General features: G+C 51.1%; 6 protein-coding genes across 6 annotated transcripts; 3 read left to right on the top strand and 3 right to left on the bottom strand.

Moving 5' to 3' along the window:
* Window positions 1-4,000: 4,000 nt before the first annotated feature.
* On the bottom strand, window positions 4,001-4,489 carry MRS44_016023 (uncharacterized protein; the record flags this gene model as incomplete). Its single annotated transcript, XM_065619458.1, has 1 exon — window positions 4,001-4,489. The coding sequence occupies one exon, from the start codon at window positions 4,487-4,489 to the stop codon at window positions 4,001-4,003; it is 489 nt and encodes a 162-aa protein (XP_065475530.1).
* A 193-nt stretch (window positions 4,490-4,682) lies between these two features.
* On the bottom strand, window positions 4,683-6,578 carry MRS44_016022 (uncharacterized protein; the record flags this gene model as incomplete). The annotated part of the gene is made up of 3 exons (XM_065619457.1): window positions 4,683-4,826; window positions 4,886-4,942; window positions 6,141-6,578. The coding sequence occupies 3 exons, from the start codon at window positions 6,576-6,578 to the stop codon at window positions 4,683-4,685; spliced, it is 639 nt and encodes a 212-aa protein (XP_065475529.1).
* A 133-nt stretch (window positions 6,579-6,711) lies between these two features.
* MRS44_016021 (uncharacterized protein) lies at window positions 6,712-7,167 on the bottom strand (the record flags this gene model as incomplete). The annotated part of the gene is made up of 1 exon (XM_046271860.2): window positions 6,712-7,167. The coding sequence occupies one exon, from the start codon at window positions 7,165-7,167 to the stop codon at window positions 6,712-6,714; it is 456 nt and encodes a 151-aa protein (XP_046123987.2).
* A 4,910-nt stretch (window positions 7,168-12,077) lies between these two features.
* Window positions 12,078-13,306, top strand: MRS44_016020 (uncharacterized protein; the record flags this gene model as incomplete). Its single annotated transcript, XM_046271865.1, has 2 exons — window positions 12,078-12,514; window positions 12,577-13,306. The coding sequence occupies 2 exons, from the start codon at window positions 12,078-12,080 to the stop codon at window positions 13,304-13,306; spliced, it is 1,167 nt and encodes a 388-aa protein (XP_046123985.1).
* Window positions 13,307-13,824: 518 nt separating this feature from the next.
* On the top strand, window positions 13,825-16,446 carry MRS44_016019 (uncharacterized protein; the record flags this gene model as incomplete). The annotated part of the gene is made up of 4 exons (XM_065619456.1): window positions 13,825-14,126; window positions 14,479-14,893; window positions 14,947-15,264; window positions 15,322-16,446. The coding sequence occupies 4 exons, from the start codon at window positions 13,825-13,827 to the stop codon at window positions 16,444-16,446; spliced, it is 2,160 nt and encodes a 719-aa protein (XP_065475528.1).
* Window positions 16,447-16,591: 145 nt separating this feature from the next.
* On the top strand, window positions 16,592-18,070 carry MRS44_016018 (uncharacterized protein; the record flags this gene model as incomplete). Its single annotated transcript, XM_065619455.1, has 1 exon — window positions 16,592-18,070. The coding sequence occupies one exon, from the start codon at window positions 16,592-16,594 to the stop codon at window positions 18,068-18,070; it is 1,479 nt and encodes a 492-aa protein (XP_065475527.1).
* Window positions 18,071-18,570: the final 500 nt, after the last annotated feature.

Raw genomic sequence — 18,570 nt, 5'->3', positions numbered from 1 at the left:
CCTTCAGAATTGCGGCACGGGACAGCTGCGTTCTAGTGCCCCGTTCGCGACTCTGACTAGAAGAAGAGAGATCGTCGATCATCTCGTCATCGAACGCTAGTAAAGGAAGGTATCCAGACCCGAAAAGACGATAGTTGCTGTACATGACCGAGAAGAGTTCTTTGTTGCAGTTATATGCCTTGGCACGGATAACGGCAGGCTCACGACTCCTGGGGCAGCCTGGGGTGACGGCTCCCGTCGCCTTGATTCGAGAGTGGTACGTTCCGATATCTCGAAGGAGAAACGAGCGGAAGTGACTTGCTGCAAGAGGCGTTGCAGGGGCAATTGCAGAAAGTCTCTGATGTAGGTGTTGATGGCAATCACTTTTCCATAGCAGTGTAAAAGGCTCAACCCTATTGTCGCTGCCGCGTTTTTGGTCAGGGACATAGTCACGCGTCCCGATATCGAGCCAGCAAGAGTGCAGGTCCATCTGCTCAGGGTCCATGCCGCTAAGGATAGTATCGTGGACAAGCGTCATGGTTTCGTGAAGGCTTGGTGTTGCAAAGATGTTCTTGAGATCATGGGACTGGAAGAGCAACCGTGGATTCTTGAAGTATGCAACACTTTCTCCACTCTTGGTCCGGACAAGAAAAGAATCGGCCTTCTGAACGATGGAACTCCAAAACGGCGCGAGATCGTCAGTCGGCAGCGTGTATTGTAAGTGGCAAGCCCTACTATCATCTCCTGCTCTCCATCGACCCATCTCGGGCCGCTCCTGAAAGGAACGAGACTTTGCGTAGGCAATATCAAACGACCTAGGAAGTTCTTGGCGGAGAGGATCAGAGATGCTACTAAACGCCGCCGGGATGATTATACTGTCGTAGAGGTCCTTCTGGCGATCCAGAGACAATCCGTTGCGTGATGCAGACGCTTTGGAGGCCTCGGGGAAGAATAGGTATACGTCAAAGCGAACCCCTGATGTGTTCACTGATCCAAACAGAATATGTCGGCTAGTGGCAAGATCGAGGCCGTGCGGCCGGATTACCTGATCCGTGGACAGATTGCGTTTGAACGGCGGCATAAAAGACAAGCGGAAAATGCCGGGTTTGCGGACAGCCTGCAGGCTCTTGGGCCCAAACCAAATACTATCGACGTCCCACCGCCGTTCGACATGGGCTGGACCACGCTCCAGAGTAGCTTCGGTTTTGTGGAAAGATAAAGGCTCAGCAGGTTCATCAGAAAGAAATTCCTTCCATTGGTGAAGGTATTTGGTGGCTTCATGGGCAAAGCGCTCGTCAAAGACAGTCGTGAGCGGTGGTAATGAATTTTGGAGGAACCGCGCCCTTTCTTGAAGGCTATGAGACCGTGCATGATCATGAGTCTCATGTGAACCTGAACCTGAAAAAGCCTCCTATCAGATGATGGGATTAAACACACACGATGCGGTGGAGGGACAGACTTACAGTGACACTCGGCAGTAAACAATGTTTTAAAGATACGATCATATGTCGTGGTTTGCGACTCAAGGAAGTCGAGGCCGCTCCGTGTCTCCTGAGCCTGAAGAGCCTCAATAAAGCTATCGAGGTATGGAAGATCCACCTGTATTCGGTCGGCGGCTGGGAATGTTGGGTCCTCCCTTACCGGTATCGAGCGGTCGGGTGAAAGCGAACGGTAATGATCGTCTGCTATGGGGTAGTGATCATTAGTATCAAACGGAGCGAGAGCAAAGTCCGAGGTCAAGATCGTCGAAGAGGCCGAAGAGCTCGAATTAATTCGTCTCCAGTCGCTTGTTGCCTGTTGTGCGTCGTCACCTTGATGGAAACGAACAGGCAAGGTCGGATCGTTCTGTGGAGAACATGGATTATCCTGGGCAGAACACTCGTTTTCTGAATCAATCCAGTTTGAAAAAAGGGCATTATCCTGGGGTTGGGCAGTCTGTAGAATCCTTGACGAATGTTGACGGGCTCGATAGGCTCGGACGCGGAGTCGTGTGAGGTCACGTTCCGACAAGGCTGGGTCTCTTCGTGGACGACCCACTGTTGCTTGCACCTCTTCGTCTGCATCCGAAAGACCCGACACGGCGGTAGCTGCCGTCTCGGATGACCCTTGCATCAACGGTTCTCCCGCGCTTGTTGAACCAGCGACGGCTTCAGACGCACCGCTCGTTCGTCTTATATCTCTCGGAGAACGCGTCACTGGAGGGCCCAATGACGCAGCTGTGGGGGGACATAATCGTGGAGGAGTATAGTTGCTGACAGAGGAATCTCGAAAAGTAGAGGTCTCTGGTAGGGGGTGCTGAATACTGGCCGACGAGGTGGCAGGATGGCCTCGATGGGAGTGCTCGTGTGGACGATCTAACAAGATGCGGGACCGTGAGTTTGATAGCAGGTAGAGGTATCTTGGATTGGTAAGTCCAACTCACGGCTGGTAACCTCGTCCTCCACGTCATGGACCTGGCTCACTAGCCGGATGGTTTCATGGCTGTCAACTTCCCGGAGTTGTCGCGCTTGACCCTGCCGACGCAACTGTTGACGCCGTTTTCTACCACGATCCCGTTCTTTCTGCTTCTTGGACTCGACCGAAACCGATGGAGGCGGCATGATCTCAGGGCGCGAAGGATCTCGAGGGGATACGGCAGAACAAATCGCATGCTTCCGGCGGTGTTTTGGTCATCTTCACTTTTGATCTCCCTCTACGTGTCGGTGCGACGCGTATTCTACAATATACCTGGTAAAGGGGCGAGCTTAATTTCGAGACTCAATACATAATTGGATGGGCTGACAGGGTTGAGAAACGATTACTGGCTTCGGAGGGACGGAAGCGCTTGTTGAGAGTTTGCGAGCTGATGGGAAAAAAGCAAATAAGAGCTCAACCCGGCACTTGCTATCTCAGCGCCGCCAGGTAAAATACAGCGATCTAGGGTAGGTGCAAAGAACAATCGCGACAAGTGATCGTGGTGGAAAAGTAAACCCGGCGACGAAGGATGCATGATAACCTCTTAATGAACCAAGCGGCCCCTCAAAATCATATGTATTGCATCTTGAATTCATGCTATGTAGGGTGATAAAGTCTAGGTTGTGCGCAATACAATGATGTCTGCTACTATCCGGTCGTTTAGTCTCGACAGTGCTTGCTTGACTACTCGCTCGGCCAGTTCTATGGGCAAAACGAAATTTACCCTTGTTTAAGACATCGTTGTGGAGCCTACCAGGATACCGTCCGGTCCAAGCCATGCTATCATTGGCTAAAGTCATCAGTATATCGAACTGCCCCTGTTCATACTCAGTTCAGCTAGCTGTTTCAGGAAATCACTGTGGAGCAAACAAGGATACCGTCCGGTCCAAGCCCTCCTTTCATTGGTTTGAGGTCTAGGCCAAGCGACCAGGGTGTGACGATATTTCGTAAGCAGCCTCTGAGCTCAGACCATGCTTTCGTCTCGATACCGAGTTAGATGCTTTCTTTTGCGTGTCTGTTAGCCAACGATAAAATAAAAAATGACTCTATAGAAATTGATCAATCAATTGCTTTCTTCTCTATCGTTTTATACACATATCGCTAGATGTATCGTTGTGGTTGAATTTTGACAAAATAAAATGCCTCTGTCGACTACCCGCGCGAATTCCATCCAGTCCCCCAGGACTCAAGCCTGGGGGGAGCCCGATTCGCATGTCCTATATAGCCGCACACTGCTTTCTTATCCCAGTCTTCGTCCTTGCTATTATTCCCCTCTTCCTCCTCCTCTTCCTCTTCCTCTTCCTCTTCCTCATCGTCGAGTAGGGTTATATTCTCACTCAAATGGAATCGGGGTCTCGTCTAAGTTAAGTATTAGGCGCCGATAAAACCGGCGCTTTGGCGAGTTTAAGATCATCGTGATGGTCTGAGATTAGAATCGTAATGTAGAGATGCGCCTGATGAATCGTAAGAATCTATTCACAACGTCGATATAGTCCTCTGGCCGCTTGGTTGACTACTTTGTCACTCGTCGCTTTATGATATTGTGACGCCGAAGAAAGCCCCTCCACTAACCGGTAGAGAAGGGGAATTGGGAGCTTTGGTCTAGGTGTAACTCCTTGTAAATAGCCCGGGCTTGCCGGCGGAACCAAGAGGTCGTAGCTACTTTCCCTTGGGTGCGGCGCTCTAAGAAAGAGAGGTATACTCGATCTTCGAGGTCTGGCCACTTAGGGCAAAGTTTGCGATGGTGTTCTTCGAGAAAGGACTCACGGTTAACGTGCCATCCGCGGATCGTGCTGTACGGTATCCGGAAGTGTTTTACGGCATCACGAAGCGTGGGCTTCTTCTTCCTCTTTTTCTTTATAACGTGGCCGTGAATTAACCACACGAGGACTTCTGCTTTCTGCTCTGGTGTATAGCTTCTCTCTGGTCGTTGGATTAGCAATATCCTCCTTGGTTTCCGCTCTTCGAGAGGCTTGGGCTTAGGCCCGGGCTTCTTCCTTGGTGTTGGGGCCACGCCCCAGCCGGTATTAGGGTCAACTTCGCCGAGGGGCGGCATCGTATGAAAAACGCGGTGGTGATAGCTTCAGATCGGATGAAAGAGAAATGGCAGAAATCTTGGTCGAGAGGAACATCTGATCTTCTGATATTACCCCTCGATTGATCAGTTCCTCACACTAACTGTATGAGGAAGTGATCACCCGGGAAGTAATGCGCCAAGGCCACTAGTTGAACTCAAAAGTGAGCGAATTTCACGAGTTCTTACGGTAGTCGCCGCCATCGCTATCATCATCCTCCTCGCCATCGCCGCCGCCGCCGCCACCACCACCGCCTCCTCCGCGCCGAGCCATCGTCGGGCTAACAGCATGGAACAGAAGGAGGAGTCTCCATACCAGCTTTATTAGTTCCATTACGGTAATTTGCCCAAGGGGAAATGCTATTTGCCAAGTCGCACGGTGAGTGCGATGGCTTTGGTGGACGGCGCTGGAACGATTTCGACGGGAGGCGAAAGCTTAAAAAAAGCTTAATGAATGTTAAAATACAGAGGCGAGACGCAGCGGGTTTAAAAGCTAGTTGCCGGATAGCTAATAGCCCGGCTTACGGTATTCCATTGCTATGCAACCCTGCACACGCATAGCCCTGTGGCGGCCGATCGGTGTTCGCAGCATCACTCGCATGCAAATCTCCCCGCACTGACGCACAGGCAATCGTGCTCCAACGGACGGAGGAAGCTTTCAAAAGTTTTCGGCCAAGCTGATGCACGTCACATCGTTTAACCCCTGTGGCTACTTATCGGTAGATCACGCTCGGATTGACTACAACCGGGCCTGTCCCTAATGCCTCTATAACTTTAGGGGTAATAGGGGGAGCTAATTTTTTAGTTACTGCCTACAGAGGCACATCTCAAAAGTTTTGTCCTAGCCATCAAGTCACAGAAAATAAACAGCCAATAAGAAGCGGCCCTCTCAGCCAAGGTACGTCGATACTTGCAAGCAGCTTTCCTTGCTTTTGAAGCCCCTATCTTCCCTAAACAACAGCCAGGATACAGCAGGCCACCATTCACTAGCTAATCTCCCCATGCTCTATCGACCTTCTATAGCTTCAGAAGGCAAGCTTCTAGTAGACTTTAAGGCCTTGTATACCAGGTACCGACAGGGATAAACGGAGGTGGCGCTTGTAGACCCAGGACAAAACTTTGGAGATGTGCCCCCGTAGAGCCTGCTATATTTCATTGGCGTTTAGTTGGGCCCAATGAGCTTGAAGTATCATTTGTATTAATTCTTGTTATTGTGGAAAGAAGGTTGTGATTGACTTATAGGCCGGGGTATTCTGAAAGAAGATACTTGTAGCAATTGGCCTGAAGTAACGAAGAACAGAACTGCCATACGCAATTCGTAACCAGTCCGGATGTACAAAAGGTTCTTGCCTGGACTTTGGGATCAAGATCATCATCAGAACAGCTTAAGGATTAGCACGCAGCTTGGGTAAAGCACTTCTATTAGGATTTTCAGAGATTGCTTAAACATCGAATAATATTAGAAAAATGTGAACCAGGTGGAGAGTATCTTATGAGATAGTACTTGAGGGTTCGGCGAATAAAGCCTGTAGGCCGTAGAAGTCAGGTATAGTCGGGGCCCCCCGTGCTAGTAATCATCTATCCTTTTATGATGATTAAAATCCGCGAATTGAGATGCAGTCAGACCGCATACATCTTCTGCAGCCATGTCGACCTTGCCCATGTCGAGGAGCAGCTTGACCACCGCTTCGTTTCCATTCTGAGCGGCCCAAGATAGCGGTGTTCTGCCCCATCTGTCTTGCATGTTCACCAGAGCGCCGATTTCACCACAATCCTGTAGCAGGCATGAAGCCAGCTTTGTTAAACCGTATCTCGATATGAAGTGTATAAGCTTGGCGCCGCTTCGCGGGCAGTCGGCTGCGTAGGGTTTCATTTGCTCGTATGTGCGTACCCATATTTCGACCAGTGAGTCTTCCGACAATTCAAGTAGATCTAGAAGATCGCTTGGGGATATCTCCGCCGGTTCACCCAACCTCACGTGAGACAGCCATGGTGTTGCTGCATAGTGAATCAAAGGGAACCTGGATGTGTCTGCATGGCGGAAAGGTTGGGCGTGCAAATGCGGAGCCATCTTGAAATAGCGGAGACAAGTTCGGGATAGACGGCAGTGGGCAGCGGGGACCACCAGGTCGGCCGCTTTTCTAGATGGCGCCCCCGAGTAGTCGCGATTTCACCAACGGCTACTAAGCTATACCTAGATGTTCTTAAAGTAGAAAAGCTGCGATAAGAGGTACCACATATACCGCGACTCTGTTCACCATAAGATTATGTCCGCCCTCGTTTGGCACAATCGCCACAGGCCCAGAACTGGTTGGCGAAGCAGGGCTAGTGCCAGTGCCAGTTTCGGAGAGGCTAGACACAGAGCCGAAGCTCCCAGATTCTCTGCCCTCGCCACCTTTGCCATTTCCACTGATGACGCTAGTTTCCTGACCACTAGGAGCAGACTCTATCCGAGTGGTCTCAGCCGAGAGGGCCGCTCTCTCCGCTTCCACTAACATGAGACCACGAACAGTGAGATCCACGGGGTTATCCCCAGATTCCTGGAGTATGTCTACCTTTGGGTTGTCTGAAATCTCGGTTTTTTCACTCTCCACCTCTTCGAACTTGCCCGCGGTAGTCTCAAGTTCTTTATCGTAAATAGATTTCTCGTCCATAATCATCTGGAGACGGGAGCCTGTACTTTCCCGTCGCAATAGAAACCCGAGCTGTGAGTTGGGAGCGCCAATGTCCCCAACTCTGATTGAAGCTATGAGGCTGACGAGTTCACCCCGGCGCGATATCTAATGGTTTCGTGACGTCAATACTGAAAGATGCGTTGCCGTTAGGTGGAGCTCTTAGCAGACTATTATACATGTCAGCTTATAACAGATGTGAAGCAGCTGCTAGGAGGGGCTTACATTGCTGTCTCGCCGTCGATTATGATAGATGTTGCGTGTTCGCCGAGTGTAGCGTCGCTGAGGTCTAATTCGATGGACTTTCCTGTAGGGCTAGCAGAAGGGCTAGTAGGTGTCCTGAATTCCGTGGCGCGGGGTTGCGTTTCCACGGGGATACCAGTGGGCTCACTAGCAGCCCTAGTTGGCTCCTGAGGAGTATTAGGAGCCCCAGTACGCCCTTCGGCAGTATCGGTGGGCCCATTAGGTGTCAGCTCAATTGGTGTTTGGGATGCTGGAGCTGATGCTTCAGATGCTGGAGCTTCAGATGCTGGAGCTTCAGATGCTGGGGCTTCAGATGCTGGAGCTTCAGATGTTGGTGCTGAAGGTGCTGGGGCTTCAGATGCTGGAGCTTCAGATGTTGGTGCTGAAGGTGTTGGTGCTTCAGATGCTGGAGCTTCAGATGCTGGTGCTGAAGGTGTTGGTGCTGAAGGTGCTGGGGCTTCAGATGCTGGAGCTTCAGATGCTGGTGCTGAAGGTGTTGGTGCTGAAGGTGCTGGGGCTTCAGATGCTGGAGCTTCAGATGTTGGTGCTGAAGGTGTTGGTGCTTCAGATGCTGGGGCTTCAGATGCTGGAGCTTCAGATGTTGGTGCTGAAGGTGCTGGGGCTTCAGATGCTGGAGCTTCAGATGCTGGGGCTTCAGATGCTGGTGCTGAAGGTGTTGGTGCTTCAGATGCTGGGGCTTCAGATGCTGGTGCTGAAGGTGTTGGTGCTTCAGATGCTGGAGCTTCAGATGCTGGAGCTTCAGATGTTGGTGCTGAAGGTGCTGGGGCTTCAGATGCTGGAGCTTCAGATGCTGGAGCTTCAGATGCTGGGGCTTCAGATGCTGGTGCTGAAGGTGTTGGTGCTTCAGATGCTGGAGCTTCAGATGCTGGTGCTGAAGGTGTTGGTGCTTCAGATGCTGGAGCTTCAGATGCTGGTGCTGAAGGTGTTGGTGCTGAAGGTGCTGGGGCTTCAGATGCTGGAGCTTCAGATGTTGGTGCTGAAGGTGCTGGGGCTTCAGATGCTGGAGCTTCAGATGCTGGGGCTTCAGATGCTGGTGCTGAAGGTGTTGGTGCTTCAGATGCTGGAGCTTCAGATGCTGGTGCTGAAGGTGTTGGTGCTGAAGGTGCTGGGGCTTCAGATGCTGGAGCTGAAGGTGTTGGTGCTGAAGGCGCTGGGGCTTCAGATGCTGGAGCTTCAGATGCTGGTGCTTCAGATGCTGGAGCTTCAGATGCTGGGGCTTCAGATGCTGGAGCTTCAGATGCTGGTGCTGAAGGTGTTGGTGCTTCAGATGCTGGAGCTTCAGATGCTGGAGCTTCAGATGTTGGTGCTGAAGGTGCTGGGGCTTCAGATGCTGGAGCTTCAGATGTTGGTGCTGAAGGTGTTGGTGCTTCAGATGCTGGAGCTTCAGATGCTGGGGCTTCAGATGCTGGTGCTGAAGGTGCTGGGGCTTCAGATGCTGGAGCTTCAGATGTTGGTGCTGAAGGTGTTGGTGCTTCAGATGCTGGAGCTTCAGATGCTGGGGCTTCAGATGCTGGTGCTGAAGGTGTTGGTGCTTCAGATGCTGGGGCTTCAGATGCTGGTGCTGAAGGTGCTGGAGCTAGGGCTGTCCGGGCCCTTTCGATTAGAAGCCCGATGATCAGACCTTTTAACAGACGCATGGCGCCTGGCTTTGCTTTATGCAAAGAACGACATGAACTGAGTGAACAGTTGAGGATGTCTCAGGAAAACACCAGCCTTGTCATTAATGAGGAGACATCTGAGCTGTCCCGCGTCTACTCATATAGCATTCTTTCACATGTTCTTTACATCACCACTTCTAGACGGCCGTCACCAGCAGTTTGAGGCCCGGAGCTGAAAGATGGCAGTGGCGGCGGCGCAATGCATATCTAGTGCGAAGTATGATATGTGGGCATATCCGTCACATCTTATTTGCCGAACCCGCGACCGATGACACTTGGAGTTGTCGAGAAGAGGATTTGAATATGCTGCGCCAAGCCATGGCAACTCATCGCTCACCTGCGTCCCTATTTTCCCTGCTGCGACTCTGTTAGTTCAGTGGCTGTCACTTTATTTGGTTGGGTTTGTTGAAGGGTGCAGAATAAGGCTAGTCGTTCCCGACACACCGTCGCACAGAGCCATCATTGGTCGGATTGTTCCCCTGGTGGCGTACGCCACCGGGGGCTGCGATTTTACTACTCTTTGGCTCAAGCAAGTCACGTAGCTGAGAGTCCCAGGCTGACGTCCCAATCGCCGTATTTAGACGGATATTATCAAAACGCTAATAATTAGAACGGTGATGACCAAACCATCAAACGAGGAGCAAAACAGGCTATCTACTTAGCGTCATCGATCAGCGTAGCTGATATGATTAGACCAGGCTTGACACCTACTTCTATTTAAGAGGTCTAGAGATACCGAGGCGGTGGCAATGATGATTTATCACAACGTCACCCTGTTTTCCTCCTCTGGTGGAGAAGGCATCCGTCAAACCGGGAAGAGATGCACAGGCCGTCGAATCTGGGTAGGACTAATCTGCGATGGCCCGCCCGGCTGGAGAGATGAGGCGGAAATGGAGCTTGTCAAGGGGACTACACCACAGACCCAGTCAGCCGTGCGCGAGAACTTAGAGACTAGTGTATCTGGTAAAGGTGGACGGTGCAAGCCGTACGGCAGTACTCGGCTCGGACGGCCATATACTGCCCGAAGGCCTTAGAGGCTCTTAGTAAAGAAAACGAGACGATGATATCCAAGATTCTTTGGCCCAGCGATAGGCATGATATCCGATCGATGATCTTTTTGACCGAAGAAAGCGATGCGAAGTGACGTTTAGAAGAGAGGCACTCTCACCTAGTGGCGAGTCAGTCAACACCGACGTCTGAGCTAAGGACGCCATCACAAAAAAAGCCAGCCTATAGAGCTGAAACTCGTCACCTGCGGGGAACCGTGCAAAGTGTTTATCTGGAACTGTAGGGCACGAAAGCTACATGTGATGATACTGAAACTCAACGTATGGAAGACAGGTATGGTACACCTAAGTAGGATGAATGGTCGAGACCTTTTAATATTGCTTAGTATTGCGTACTGTTAAACTGGATCTACAATTGATGGAAGGCGTCCTGTTGACAACACCGAACAGCCATTACTATCAAACCAGAATGATAATTACGAGGACGCGTAATGGCTGGTCCGTAGCCTGCTACACTTAGCGATCCGATTGATCAACCTTATGCCGTGTCTTGCGGTTGTTTGCCCATATTTTGTGGCTGACGGTGCCTTTGCTCCTGCCTTTTCTCCTAGTTGTCTAGTTTAGTGGTGAGCATTGCCCTCAGACAGTGCTGTTTCACTCATGTCTGAAGCCATATTGCCTAACGGCATGATGACGTGAGGCATCTCAATCTTCAATCAAGTCCATAATCTTGCGACCCTTCGTTACACAACGACATGATACAACTGCTAAGAAGGACACTGTCAAGGCGCAAGGTGTAATATGTATCGATGAACGAAAGAGACTTAAAAGGACATCAGGCCCTGCCTGCGGCACCCCTCATCCCATGAGCTGCCCGAAGCCTCCGGCCCGTACACATCCCAGTGTTGTCTCTAACAGCTAGCGCCTTTTACAGAAGGCTTTAGGGAGTGTGACTGTTAGAGACTTATGACTGGTCTACTTGCTCCTGGGACAAAAGACAGTGTAGACTGAGGTATCGTTGCTAACAAGAGCTTTAATTGGCCTGGCCCCCTATCATGGCCGTATCGGAAGCTTCGGGCAGCTCATGGGATAAGGTGTGCTTACTATTTGGAGGGTCTACGGAACCGATTTTCACATACTGTATACCGCCTAGCTGATCAGCCGAATAGAGGGTCTACCCTACCTCCTCCGTGCTGTCATCTGCGGAAACCACTGTTTTTTTCATGTATCAAAAGTCCGAAGACTTGAGCCCTTGACACTATGGGAGATATAGCGGCTACAGAAACAGAGAAAAGTAATAATTATGCGGCAGTGGGGCTAAAGAGGGGGCTATAGAGGAATGTGTAACCTGGAGAAAATGAAATGCTGGTTCAAAGCCACCCGTGCAAGAGACTGGAACTGAGCTTGGAGTCCAGTAAGAAGCCACCCCTGGGCTCTCGAATTGGAAAGCTTTCATTGTATCAGAAATTACAGCATGGTTGCTTTTACTTACTTGGGTACAAAGAAATACAAAGGTTCTTTGGCTTTCCCGACATCCATTCTGAGAGCTGCGTTGAGTAATGGTGGTGGTTGAAAACAGGGTTTCTCATCAGTCGCTCCTCGTCTCCACAGCCTCGGCCGTAGCTTAAATTCTAGCTGCTGCATCATTATGACCCCTCGCACACATCATTAAGCCAGTCTCAGCCTGGGACCTTCACCACTTTGTGCGGTTTGGTGACCAAGCCACAGCGATTCTGGACCTCAGCCCTACCAGCCGCTTGGGAATGGGCTGGTTGGTATTATGCGCACTATCGCCCAAGGATGTAAGGCGTCTCAATCTTGGAACCAATCGGGGTCGTCTGGAGATGCGTATATGCCGCTGTTGTTGAGCTCAGATGCTGTTGACGTGCAAAACTGAACCTCCGTCCCGCGTTTTGCGAGGCATGTCTACCGACAATTCCTTCAGTATCTCGTTTCCGTCAACTTCAAGATGAGTAGTCTACTACATTCTGCGATAGCCCTCGGCTTGTGGGCTATACAGGGCTCAGAGGGAAGAGCCCTCTCCGAGCCCACGCAACGATCATATATCACGGACCATGGCCGACCACCTGCACAAACACAAATGATAGAGGTCCCTGAGATCAGACACATGGCAAAGCGTCAAACGACCAGCTTATCAAACTTCGTCGTCACTGTCACCATAGCCCCAGACGAAACATGCGGTTGGCTGTCAGGGCGTCCAGGGATCCCAATTACTTGCGAGAACCATCAACCCTGCATGTGGATTAGTGCAGGACCGTTGATCTGCGGCATGCTTGAAGAGCCCAAGCAGTGGGAGGTTCGGCTCAAGTGTATTGAGAGCGAGGCGGCATTGAATACTAATCTTTGCAACGATACCTGCGTGAGCGCTGCCCACATTCTTCGCTGGTGAGTCGAATATCCCTGCAGTCCTATGGGATATGTTGTTGACGGCTGGAATTGCGCTCTAGCACCGAGGAGTCGGCTGCATATTGTCGAACGTATGCCTACCCAGACGGAGTTCGGGGCTATAAATGTGCACCGACCCCCATGTCCCGAGTTTCGAGCGTATCTTTTACCTACGATGGTCAGAATAATGCAGACTTTATCACTACAACCTACACCCGAACCAATTCGCATATCTCATCAACCGAACCGGTTTTTTCTACCATACCTCCCCCGCCTCCTCCTTCACGTCTGCCTCCTCCAAACCATCATAATGTCGGAGCCATTATCGGTGGTGCGATTGGAGGATTCGTAGCACTATCGCTTATAGCATTTGCAATCTTCTGGTTCGTTCGACAGCGGAAGAAGGATGATACTCCCCCTGTTCAGCAACTCCCTTCGCCAATGCAGGTTGCTCCAATGGAACCAGCTCCATCGACTAGGGCAGCGCCAATTGATGCGAATGCTGGAAAGACAGGCCCAAATTCCCCGGTGCAGTCCGAGTGGAGAGGTTCGATGATGACTGTACCGAGCTCGGTTAGCAATCCCGCCTCGTCGCAAGGTTGGATGAATCAACCAGTGTCGCCAAGTGTCCAAAGTGCGGCGTCTCAAGGTGTACCGCAGCCTATACCGCAGCATGTAGCTCATGAAATGAGCGGAGATTCTGTTCGACCTCAGGTCTATGAAATGAGCGGAGATCCTGTTCAACCTCAGGTCTATGAAATGATCGGAGCCTATGCCCATCCTCGGGTCTAGTTTGTTAGACAACGGGTTGGGTTGGCTGTTAATGAAGCGAGGCAGTCCCTGTACTTTGACGATAGGAATGGTCCATATCTGACATCGAGAGGGTATCCACAGTTTCACGCGCGTGCTATACATACAATTCATAGAAGATGCTCGATACATGGTCTGCTTCTCACTCCAATCTGGTGATGGGGTCTTCAAGACCTCGTTAAACATTCTCAACCCAACGCAAAAGATGCTAGAAGGCACTGTGTTGCACTGAGCGTGCTAAAAGGATCAAGGGCAACGTAAACGATAATGAGCAGCAGCAGTGTGTTAATTAATGATTATCTTAGGTTATCTTTAGTGCGGGGTACTCCATCCCGCAGAGTTACTTAAAGCATATGACTAGATTACTAACGCAGTTGTTTCATGAGGCCGTGAAGATCATGCTTACCCTGCGACATAGTGCCTCGCGACAATCTTTACAATCTTTACAATCTTTTTGAGGGACGTAGAGGTCGGTGCGACCGTGGGCGCGGTGTCGCGAAATGGACGCGACTGCTGACGAGATCCTGGTGCGAGGTGGAGACTCGATCACCGTGGCGCGTCGGTCCTCGAGACCCGTGAAGCCGACTACTGCAAAACTACAGGAAAGGCTACAGGCGATTGAGAAGAGGAATGATACAATGAGGAGGAACGGGCCACAACAGCCGCGGGATGGTGAAAATGAAGGCGAGGCTGGAGTGGTCGACGGGGCCAGAGAATCGCAGATGACGGAAGGCGCGACGGGCAACCACGCGTCGCCCATGCAGATCATGTTCCGAGCGAGTCTACGGCTCCGTCCCTACTCGTAGGTTCAGACAGCCCCTCAGATTATTATTACCAGTCGACATCGAAGTAATGTGGGGTTGGTTACATACGATAAGCTTCGTGCGCCGTCTGTCTCCGTCACTCAGCCTTGTCAGCAGGTGACCTCTCTGACGGGCGCAATGAATTGGCTGCAACTTAAAACTAGCGAGACTGAGAAAATGCGGGGCCGTGTGGGTTACCAGACGAAGCGAATTTATATCCATGACTCCTCTCAGTCCTCAGTCCTGAATGAATCGAAGGCACGGCACTGAATCTCTTTACTTCTGTATTAACCGCCACTCTACCTTGAACAATCTCCTTGAAGTGACTACATCCACGACTACCTTGCCCAGGTTCCAACATCACAAGTATCTGCGAGGCCCCCGAGAAACCATGGACAACACAACCAGCGGCATCTACTCCGATGATCGAATGAGTCAATGGAATGCCATAGTTCGCTCCGGATGGCCTACTGTCATCAGCAGCAACTCCTGGGCAATTGCTGTTGCTCTCATGACCCTTCTGTATCAGACAGTCGTGGTGCGTCTTTTTAGACCGTACACAATGGCCCTCTTCTGGATTCTTTCTGAAGACCATCGTGAGTGGGATATTGACCAACTCAGAGTGGCAATGGCAAACATGAGGGGCCCTCTGGCCGCACTGCTCAGTACGCCAGCATATCGAACTCTTCTCGGCAGAGGCCACAAAAAGGGCCGGCTGGCCAAGGGTATTGTTCTTCTCTGGCTGTTCGGCGCGCTAGTATTGGCAGTGATTCCCTTTTTTTGCCAATACTTCTAGCGAGGGGGATTCCCATAGTTCAGGGAGTTCCTGGCTCGGATGACTACTGCAGTCCGATGCTTAATTTCAGTAATTGGACTGCTGAAGCCCAATACGGCAGGCTGCTCACCTGGGACATGTTGCGGCTCGCCGATATCCATGGATACAACTATAGCGCCATGAACGCTCCATCTGTTGGTCTCTTAAACGACGAAGACCGGGTGGCGATATCTTCAGATTGCCCAGAGTGGGCTCCAGTGTGCGACCGCAACAATTCTTTGCGCATTGATATCGACTTCTGGATAAAGCGATCTGAGTTGGGCATCGGCAGCGGGGCCCCATCCGAATATGCTGAGTTCGGGGTATTGAATACCTGCTACAAACTGGAATATCGTAGGAAATTTTTGAGAACGGAACAGGACGGGACGGAGACGTATGGATTGCTATATGGCACGGGTGCTGGTACCGGTGGAAGTGAATATGTGACCGACGAATTTAACGCAGAGGAGAGAGTTTGCTATGGGTACGACTTATTCGCCCACTACAACACCAGTAGGAATTCTAACGTAACCATCTGGAAACCTAACGACACGCTGGCCCACGATGGCGATCGCACTATCCTATTCTACCATATCCGCAACATATTGAGCCCAAGTCCGAGCGATGATGCTATCTTTGGCACCAACAGCACGCCGATTGCTGGGTCATACCTTTACCGACGCGCGATTATACCGGTAATGTGCAACACAAGTTACGCCTACTGCTTGGGGGAAGCAGGCGACTGTGTATCTCTGGGCGGCACGGAGGCAGTCAGCGAATATATTTACAACAATTCGGAGTCTGGCTATAGCAGAGGCCTAGGTTTTCTGGAACTCATGTGGGTGAACACATGGAAACCACTGTTTTTCTTGATCACCGACACCAGCGAGTCTATCTACGCGAGCCGCACTCTATCCCTCGGATCGACCCAGCTAGCTCCACGGGAGATAAGCGGACACGCGGAGATTGTACGACTAGCGCTTGCAAGCCGCATGCTGCTCCTCACATCTGCCACCCGAGCCGTATCTGGTTGGCGAAAGTATGTTTCATCAGGCCTCCCAGTGCGGGCCGTAGACGCCACAGAGGAGCAACTGGAGACGTGCCGGCTGACACTGATGGAAGCACCTGGGCAAATCACAACGACCGCGTGGGTGATCATGGTCGTCGTTCTCATCGGTGGCATACTCCTGCTATTCTCTTTCGCCGGGCCCTTGCTTCGCTGCATCTTCTGGAAATGGTTGTGCGTCTATACAATTCGCTGGAGGCTGCGCACGGCGCCGCATCTGCATCGAATGACAGTTGAGCGCGGGGATCCCAGTCGATTCTGGCCTGGCGGTGCAACAGATGAATGGCCCACAGGAAGGGGATGTGTAGATAGAGTGGGTTTGGTCGAGAGCTTCACGGGATACCATGCTGTCTACCGACCTGACGCACAGTTGAGATATATGCCGAGGCAGGAATCGAGAGCTGCAGATGAGATTGCGATGAGGGGAGACTTTCTGTAGGGATTGGGTTTTGCGGAAAAAAGCCACTTGGCACGTTGCGTTGATGGCTCGTGTCCTGCTTGAGAGAGGTAGACTATCGCCATGTGACGTTAGCTTGAGAACGAGACTTGTATTTACCTAAACAACCTTTACTCGGATGCAAGCCATGATTGACGAAATCGACTCCTTGAGGAGAAACAGCACCTTCATACCAGTCAGCCTGCCTCCAGGAAAACATACGCTCCAAGGCAAATGGGTGTATAAGCTCAAACGGGGAAAGGATGGCGAGATTACCAGATTCAAAGCTCGCTTCGTCGTCAGAGGCTTCGAACAAAAAGATGGAATCGACTACCACGAGACGTTTGCCTCCGTGGTCAAGCCGATGAGCTATAAAATGATCTTCGCTATCGCTGCGGCCTTGGACCTTGAACTGGAACAAATGGATGTCAAAACTGCCTTCCTTTACGGTGATGTCAAAGAAGAAATTTACATCACTCAGCCACAGGGCTTCGGTGACAAATCAGGCAAAGTCTTCCGACTGCGGAAGGCTCTCTACGGTCTTAAACAATCTCCCCGAATCTGGTACCAGACATTATCTGATTTTCTGGAAACCCTCGGCTTTAAACCACTCAACGCCGATGTTGGCGTCTTCATCCGTGGCACAACCTACATCGCCGTCTACGTGGATGATCTCCTAATCGCTGGTCCCGATAAGGAAGAAATCCGCCAAATCAAAGCCGCCTTGAGCAAGAAATTCGAAATGGCTGACCTTGGCCCTTGTCAGTACTATCTGGGAATGTCCGTCCGGAGAGACAGACGCAACAAGGCCATCCTCCTCTCCCAACGAGCATATGTCGAGAAGGTCCTACGGGAATTTGATATGTGGGAGAGCAAGCCAGTCACAACTCCTCTGAGCACGTCAAAATTCCAACCTGTTCCAGACGAATACAAAGCGTCTGGAACGACGAAACTATGGTACGCAAAAGCAATTGGTTCACTTATGTACGCCATGCTTGGCACTCGCCCAGACATCGCATTTGCCGTCTCCCTCTGCAGCCGATATCTGGGAAACCCAACCAACGAACACGTCCAAGCCGTCAAGCGCATCATGAGGTACTTGCGAGGGACGGTCGACTTGGAACTCACCTTCAGCGGACCACTCAGACCGTTAGTTGGGTACACCGACTCAGACTGGGCTGGCGATCACGACACCAGACGATCAACGGCTGGCTACGTCTTCAACGTCGGCACAGGCGCCATCAGTTGGAACTCCAAACGACAACCAACGGTCGCACTATCATCCTGCGAAGCGGAGTACATGGGACAAACACAATGCACCAAAGAGGCGATCTGGCTACGAGGGTTGCTGCGCGAACTTCTGGCCCAATACAAACATGGAGACCTTCAAACAACTATCCTCTACGGGGACAATCAAGGGGCAATTGCAATGGCCAAAAATCCACAGTTCCACGCCAGGACTAAGCACATTGATCTTCAATGGCATTACGTTCGAGAACGAGTCTCGGATGGAGACGTTGAGCTCCAATATGTCCCCAGTGTTGCGAATAATATAAACAATACGTATATTGGCAATATGGAAGCCTCGCAATATTATTGTATTGCCAAGTGGTGCATATTGTATTAGGTCATATGACATTGGCCTATATTGTATTGTATTGCCAAGAACCCAATATATTGCCAGTGTGACAATACATCGCATATATTGCACGTGATCTGGGTTATTCTACTGCGGCAGCTAAAGTACATCACCTTGAAACTCTCGTATCCCAAACCATGTGTCGCAGGGTAGGCATGATCTTCGCGGCCTCATGAAACAACTGCGTTAGTAATCTAGCCGTATGCTTTAAGTAACTCTGCGGGATGGAATACCCCGCACAAGAGATAACCTCAGACAACAATCAATCAACACACTGCTGCTGCCCATTATTCTTTACCTGATCCTTGATCCTTTCAGCACGCTCAGTGCGACAGTTATGAGCCCGGAGACTCTTCCGCTGCGTCGCACGCCAGATCTATCACCACCAGCACCTTCTGCTGTCAAGTCCGTCGCAATGAGCTCATTCTTCAACGTGGAAATCTCCCCAGGGGAATCGGTACGAAGTTAGGCCGACCGCGCAATACTGA

This window comes from Fusarium solani, assembly GCF_023522795.1.
Source record: "Fusarium solani strain SB1 chromosome Unknown bctg00000011, whole genome shotgun sequence".
In the NCBI taxonomy this organism is placed as follows: Eukaryota; Fungi; Ascomycota; class Sordariomycetes; order Hypocreales; family Nectriaceae; genus Fusarium; species Fusarium solani.
This window is presented reverse-complemented; position numbering and strand designations above follow the sequence as displayed.